Source organism: Neolamprologus brichardi, chromosome 10, assembly GCF_056152115.1.
Source record: "Neolamprologus brichardi isolate AB-2024 chromosome 10, ASM5615211v1, whole genome shotgun sequence".
Taxonomy (NCBI): Eukaryota; Metazoa; Chordata; class Actinopteri; order Cichliformes; family Cichlidae; genus Neolamprologus; species Neolamprologus brichardi.
The window spans coordinates 308,335-316,121 of NC_142113.1; the positions used below are offsets into that span (position 1 = coordinate 308,335).

A 7,787-nucleotide genomic window follows, 5' to 3' on the forward strand; every position below is an offset into this window, starting at 1 on the left:
GCTCACGGGCACGTCACTGCAACCCCCCCCCCCGGCTTCTGCTCCGCGGCTGCTGAGTGACCCCTCATCTGGGACTCTCCTCAACTCTTTCTGGGACAGTGGCACGGCTGCCCCTCTGTTGGTCTTCCTTGGTCTCTTGTGTTCTGAGGGCCTCTGGATGTCTGGAGTTTGATCTCCTCCATACCTGCTTCATGCCCTGGAGGACGGGGCTGTGGCCCCCCCACACCCTCTAGCACAGGGGTGTCAAACTCAAATACACAGTGGGCCAAAATTCAAAACTGGAACAAGGTCGCGGGCTAACATTAATATATATTGAAAAAAAAAATCTTCCTCCAGATTTAAGAATGAATCTCTTCTTATGGACTCAAACAAGTTTTGCTGAAAAACTGAATATGGAACGAGCAAAGCTTAATACTAAACAATATATATATTAGCTGTATAATACCAGTAGGCCAGCTCTAATAATAATTTGGTATGGCTTTGCGGGCCAAATGTAATTAGGCTGCGGGCCAAATTTGGCCCGCGGGCCAGAGTTTGACACCTATGCTCTAGCAGATCATTACACGAAGAAACCTTTTAAAAACAAGCGCGTCCATGCTCACAGGTGTACACACGGGTGCTCACACACACAAACTACACCCTTTTTGGCTCCTACCTCAAAGCACACTGTGCGCTGTTGATCTTACGTGCTGCACAATAATGTTTAATATTTAGTATTTACTGTTATATTCCCATATATCATCGTGATATTGTTTATTATATTGCTCTCTTTTTCGTCTGCTTGTTTTCTCTTTTTTTCTTTCTCAACAGGTGATCCAGGTGATTGATATATGTATTTTTTGTCTGCTTATTTTGTTGGTTTTTGTTTTTTGCCCTTTATCCCCGTCCCTCTTCTCCGCTGTTTTTCTTTCCATCTTTCTTTCAGAGTTCCAAGCATATGCTTTTACCTGTCAGCACTGTGACGCAGGAGCTAATAAACAGTGGAAGGGGAATTCAGGTTGCGGCTAGTGCCGGCTACATGGTAGCACTTCCTGGTTAGTGTGTGGCCCCGCCCCCTTGCTTGGTAGCAGAAGTATGGGAGCCCACACTTTCCATACATGTCTGTGTATGGCATTTTTGCCTTTTGACAGGCACGAGCAGTGTTGCTGTGCCTGGGCGAAAAAAGAAAAAGAAATAACAATGTAAAAGCAGCCTAGAACATGCTGTGCTGTAGTGATGGGAATTCCGGCTCTTTTTAGAGAACCAGCTCTTTCGGCTCCCAACCGGCTCTTCAGGTTGTTTTGTTGCTTTAATTAATTTATTATTAACAATAATATAAAATTATGCACAAAAGAAATTACTAATGTAAAAAAAACATGGTTTTATTTATATATGTTTAGATATAAATATATACGGTGACCCCTAGAGACAAAGCACGTACAAACTCCAAAACATGTACAAACTCCGAAGCACGTAAAAACTCCAAAACAGAGCTACCTGGATCACTGAAATTACACAATTGAAAGCATATGTGTAGTGTTTGTGTATTTATACACAAACACTCATATATATTGAAATAATTAAAATAAAAATGTAATTTACCAAATTCGGTCATTGGTACTTCCTGGCTTGCGTAGCCACTAGGTAATAAAAGCTCAACACTGCTAACCCGATAACTATTTGTCTAGTTATCACAAAAGAGTGAGGATGGAGTAGTGGAACCTGCACCGATTTTTCAAAATAGTCAGATTGTCCTATGCAACATACACATCTCTGGACTGCTACCAGGCCTGTCACATAATCTTAATCATCAGGCAAAGGTGAAAAATAGTTTTTTCAATATCCTTGTCATTTCCTAGGCTGTTGTCTTCAGTCCTCCAATATCTTGTTTGTTGCTGGCTCTATGTACTGTAGGCATTTCAATTTCCATTTTTAATTTCAAACCTATGGTTATATTTCTGCTTCTTTGCCCGGGCCAAGTTAGGGTTACCTAGAACCTTCTGTTGCTTCTTGGTCAACACATGGTCTCAGGGATCTGCTTTGTATCAGGGGAATTATGCGTGGGTTGCTGCCTCCCTCAAGTCCCCAACAATGTCTTTTGATTCAGCATCTAGAGAGTTCCTGATTATATTAGGGATGGGTACCACTCACCTCAAGATTCAGCCACACCTACTTCCAGTGATGGCCAATCCATCTGACTTTGGCAATGGCATGATTCCAGGAGACAGCAATTCCTCTCATGCTAAAAGATACTTGAATCACATTGGCCACACAATGCACATCTACATATGAATGGGTTCTTCTCTTTCAGTGACTAATTCCAGCCGAGTGGCCTTTCTACCTCTATACCACTTTTTGTTATGGCTGGCTGTAGTCCTTGGCAATCCAGATACCAGCGATTCCAACCTCTTCTGAGATACTCTTAGGTGTGAATCCTGATTTTTGAAGATGTAGTGATCTCCACTCCATTCACATATCTTTACTTCCTGATTTATGCCAGGACTGTTAGTCCATATCACATAGTTTCCAGTCAAATCCTAACATGCAACCCACCAAAATGGATGAACAGCCCCTTTGGTTCCTGGTTTAGTTTGTTGGCCACTTTGATTCCTGGTTCCTTCTACCTTGGAATAGGCTAAACTGCTCTTCTTTTACCTGGACATCCCTCTTCTTTAACAAAATTGTCTCCAGTATGTCAAACTCATCACAACACTGCAGTGTCCTTTTGATGGTCACGTGCCTTTATCCACACTCTCTGCCCTGCATGGAACTGGTCCCACCCAGTCTTTCACAAAAGTGCATTGATTTAGCTCCTCTATTTGGGTCTCGAGACCACTTTTACGTGGTCTTGGTCTCATCTTGGTCTCGACGGACTTTGGTCTTGGTCTTGTCTTGGTCTCGCTGTCTTGGTCTTGCTTTCTCAGATCAACATAGTCAGATGCCTGACTTACAATTGTATAAAACAAAAACTACACACAATATTCGAAGCACATAGCGCATAGTCGTAAATTCCCCCTAATTTTGGTATGATCCGAGCTCAGGCACTAGGCGACTGAGCACAGCACTTACGCATGTGAGCGAGGGGGGAGAAGCTGCTGCCTGCGAGTTTGCTGTAGGAGAAGCGCAGACAGAGGAGAGCTTAAGTTTGACCAGGTACCAAAGCAAATCATTCGTACTGTACAAATAATGTAAATATGACGGTGTATCACAAAAGATTGATATTAAACTATCACTTGACCCATATTACGTTACTTGCTCTTCAAGTGAATCAACAAATGGCGAAATGAAAAGCCGAACAACAATGCTGTTTTTTTTTAGAGAGTCCATGAAGCTATGAAGTGCTATGAAGTGCTCTGAGCACTCCAGTTTGCCTACAGGCCTAACAGATCTACAGACGACGCAATAGCAAGTGGACTTCACATTGCCCTCTCCCACCTGGACCAGAAAAACACATATGTGCATATGCTGTTCATTAACTCTAGCTCCGCCTTCAACACCATCATATCATCCAGACTCGTCCTGTCTGGATGATATGACCAGTGACCTGAACATCAGATCCTCCCTATGCAGCTGGATCCTGGACTTCCTGACAGACATCCACACTCTCACTCAGCACAGGTGCCCCCGAGGGATGAGTGCTCAGCCCCCGGTTTACACCCTGTTCACCCACGACTGTACAGAAACACACAGCTCCAACACCATCATATATTGCAGATGACACCACCATCATCGGCTGCATTTCTGATGGAGATGAGATGGCATACAAGGCAGAAGTGAGAGCCCTGACATCATGGTACCGCGACAACAACCTGCTGTTTAACATCAGCAAAACCAAGGAGCTCATCGTGGATTACAGGAGACTGCAGAGAGGAGGCCACACCCCCATCCACATCGAAGGAGCAGAGGTGGAGAGAGTCATCTGCTTCAGATTCCTGGGCATCAACATCAACGAGGATCTGAGCTGGTCACACCATGTTGGTGTGATCACAAGAGCAGCAAGACAGCGGCTCTTACTCCTGCGGCGCCTGAGAAGATTCGGCATGAACCCCAGAATACTAACAAACTCATACCAATGCACCATTGAGAGTCTTCTGACTGGCTGCATCACCACCTGGTATGGAAGCTGTACCGCTCAGGACCAAAGCTCTGCAGAGGGTGGTGAGATCAGACAGCACATCAGCAGGACTGAACTGGCAGCCATGCAGGATCTCTACAGACAGCGCTGCACGAGGAAGACGCAGCGGATCCTCTGTGATCCCAGCCACAGACTTTTCACACTCCTGCTGTCCATCCAGGCAGTTTAGGAGCATCCAGACCCACACTACCAGACACAGGGATAGTTTCTACACAAGCCATCCGGCACACATCATTACACACTCACTATAGCTACTAGACTCAACACAGTGTCACTTTAACCACTTTAAATCCTCACTGCACAAGATTTTTGCAAAAAATGTAAATACCAAACAACTGTCTTAAATTCTCTTAGTATTTAATGCTTAAGTATTTTGTTATTGTTATTATTATTATTGTTGTTGTTGTTGTTGTTATTTTCTTATTTAATATAACTGCACACTTTTATATGTTCATGTAAAGCTAAGGAGCACGAGCTAAATAATTTTATTGTGGGTAAATGTGGCTACGCTGTTTATCTGTATATGACAATAAAACTTGAAACTTGAAACTATTGTAGAATGACTTCTCTAATTCATAGGTTATGGATTTCATGGCACTTTATGTATCTTCTACCTATATATCTCTAGTTTCTGTGAACCATAAGGGCTGTCTTCTACTTACCTAGCACTGTGAGACTGATGGTACTCCAGTGGTACCGTGGCCCAGTCTTGACTTTGCAGCTGTACTCTCCTGAGTCTGTCAGTGACAAGTCACTGATGAGCAGAGATGCGTCGCCTTTTAAGTACTCTCCAGCAAAAGCTACACGACCGCGTTGTCCTTCATTGGGGTCAAAAACTCTTCCAGAAAAGTAGGTAATCACCTGGTAGGAGGATGTGAAACAGGTGGGTAGTAATGGTAGTGGTTTTGTAACATCTCATGCAAGATAATGCATATATAGAGGAACAACAATGTCCAGTTTATCTACAACAATGAGCAAATATATCAGAGAGAGAGTCAAACTATATGTGCTTAAGAATTTTAATATATATGTTTTTAATTATTTGAAAAAATAATTATTTAAAAATGGAAGGATGCTGATAAAACACTGCTTTGTTGAGCCTCTGCATGCTACCAATGTCAAGGACCCAATGTTGCCATTTCTTTGTTTGTTTGTTTGCCTGGAGTAGGGTTACACAAAAACTACCATACTGAATTTCATGAAATGTAGTGGACAGGTAGACCATGTGGAGAGGAAGAAATCCTTTTAAATGTTGGTGAGGATGAGGAAGGTTCTGAAAAAATATCAGGTTTTAATGTGTTTGATTGCAGAATTTGCATCATAGAACAGCGAGCTGTTGGCTATGAACAGATCTTTGAAATGCTCTTTATTTTCTGTCTGTGCATTTAACAAGGCAATGCAAAATACATTAATTGCAACAGCTATGGATAAATGCTGTTTTCCATTTGCAAAAGGTATGCACTCTTTTGTAGTTTTTTTATGTACTACAAAATCGCTGAAATAGTTTTATATAAAAAAACTACTATAACTACAACTTAACTCATACAACCTTTGTGTGAAACTTTTCATGATGCCTAGAAAACCTGTGCAACTGAAAAAAATCAAAGTAACTTAAATATTAAAATATTAATTTAAAAAAATATTAATAACAATAATATTTTACTAAAATAATAGTTTAAAATGACTATGAGACTATGGAAGAGAACAGGTAACAGTAGGTTTGTTGTTGTCAATCCAAAATGGGCAGTGAACCTCATGCATTGAGAGACACATACCACTCTCTGCCTGTTGGTTGGCTTGAGGAGCAGCCACTCAATGTCCAGAGTGGGATGATCACCAACCCAGAAGTGATGGTGGCAGGGCAGCGTGGCATTGTCTCCAACAACCCTCTTCATCACTGTCTGGGCACATGTCATTAGCACACCCAGCAGAACTGTAGAGATACAGGCTTCTTCAAGATCATTGTTCACTGCATCAGATATCAACATAAATATAATAAATCATAAACATTCATGAATCCTAGACAGAAATGTGATTTGAAGATATAGACATTTAAAAGTGCTTGCATACTTTTTGTTCTTAGTCCTTATTGTAAAATCTGAAAATGAACAGGAGTGTCTATTCAAAGAAAAAAGATGCTTTAGCAGTGTAGTTTTTGACTTACATTAGATATTTTAAAACTCATGTCATTCAGAAACTGGTCAAGTTATAATGATTTGTTGAAAACTTATAATTGGCTAGTCAAAGCTTTGGTTTTAATGTGAGCTTTTAAGTGAGATCTGAATAACTATTCAGGCAGGTTCATTAACTCCACAAACATGGCCTCTATCAGCAGAGATGGGCAGTAACGCATTACAAGTAACGTGTTACTGTAATCCGATTACCTTTTTCCAGTAACGAGTAAAGTAAGGGATTACTATTGCAAAAAAATTATTTCGATTACTGTTACTTTCCCGTAAGCACGCTGCGTTACTGCGTTACTAAAACCGTGATTTTTTGCGAGAATGTCTCATGACAATGACGTAAGCGAGTGCGACGTTCGTGACAACAGCTGTGTGCAGATCAAAAATGGATCATATATCGAGTGCGGGAGAGAGTATGAGCGTGCAGCGTTTAAAGCGTGGAAGTACTGACCTTACTTTGAGTTTGATTCCATAAAAAGTGACAAAAACATTAGTGTCCGCTGCTCACTGCGTGGGAAGAAAACTTCTTTTTACAGCAAAGAAACCCCTAAATGTCCAAGCAAGCACCAAATATGCTGCCGCTGGAATGTGAAATTCATAGTAGTGATGGGTCAGTCGCAAACGAAACGGCTCTCAGAGCCGGCTCTTTGAAGTGAACGACGCGAGCCGGCTCCTTATTGGGAGCCGTGGGTTATTTTTTCTTTCTCTCACCCTCTCTCGCACTTTTTTTCCGCTTCACTCCGGGGGCGGTAGTTACACTCGCAGTAGCACAAGAACAGAGCGGGAAGGAAAGAGAAAAAGAGAGCCAGGGACAACAAGAGACAACATTAGAAAGGTATAGTAATCATCCACAACTATTTTCAGTTGCAGATGATAAAGGATTCAGAACGTTTATTCATGCAGGCCCATATGACAGAGAATGTGCATCTTCTTTTTGTTTTGCATATTTCAATTTATATTTTATTATGTTGTGGTCAGTGACGTGTCCAGCGGGGTGGCCTGGGGGGGCACAGGCCACCCCCTCCAACCAGACTGGCCACCCCAGGTGCCACCCCGAAGCTAAAACAATAAAATTCAATCAAATATCAAATGTACGATTATGTTTTCACAGTGAAGCTCAGATATCCGAGTGTAAGTGAATGCAGCATCGGCTTCTGTACTATGAGCATCACATTAGCAAAGGAAGGAGAGCCGAGCGCGAAAAACAAATTTTCGGCGAAAGAAAATGGGGAGAGAATAAATGTCCCGGTAAGTAATATTAAGTTTGCTGAGTTTAGTAAACTTTGGTGAAATTAGAATACCAAGGAAAAAATAACACTTGAAGAATTATTGTAGCCGTCAAATATTTCAGACAGTAGGCTACCGGGGGGAGCTAGCATAAGAGTTATGAGTTATAAGATCCAAGTCGTAACATTGCTGTGTGGAGCTGCAGATTTGGTTGCAGGTTAATACTGACAGTGTCACCATGCCAGCTGACTGTACTTCAGCGT

At 41.8% G+C, this 7,787-nt stretch overlaps 1 protein-coding gene across 1 annotated transcript in view; it reads right to left on the reverse strand.

Annotated features, from left to right (window-relative positions):
- The window catches only part of LOC102792142 (CXADR-like membrane protein), a 28,191-nt gene extending 21,353 nt beyond the window's left edge, over window positions 1–6,838 (reverse strand). Inside the window, exons 1-3 of the mRNA XM_087846756.1 lie at window positions 6,749–6,838; window positions 5,890–6,047; window positions 4,777–4,975 (exon numbers count right to left, since the gene is read on the reverse strand). Of these exons, the coding sequence (XP_087702882.1) occupies window positions 4,777–4,975; window positions 5,890–6,030 (340 nt within the window). The 5' untranslated portion in view covers window positions 6,031–6,047; window positions 6,749–6,838. The remainder of the gene's footprint in view (window positions 1–4,776; window positions 4,976–5,889; window positions 6,048–6,748) is intronic.
- Between the last annotated feature and the right edge of the window lie 949 nt (window positions 6,839–7,787).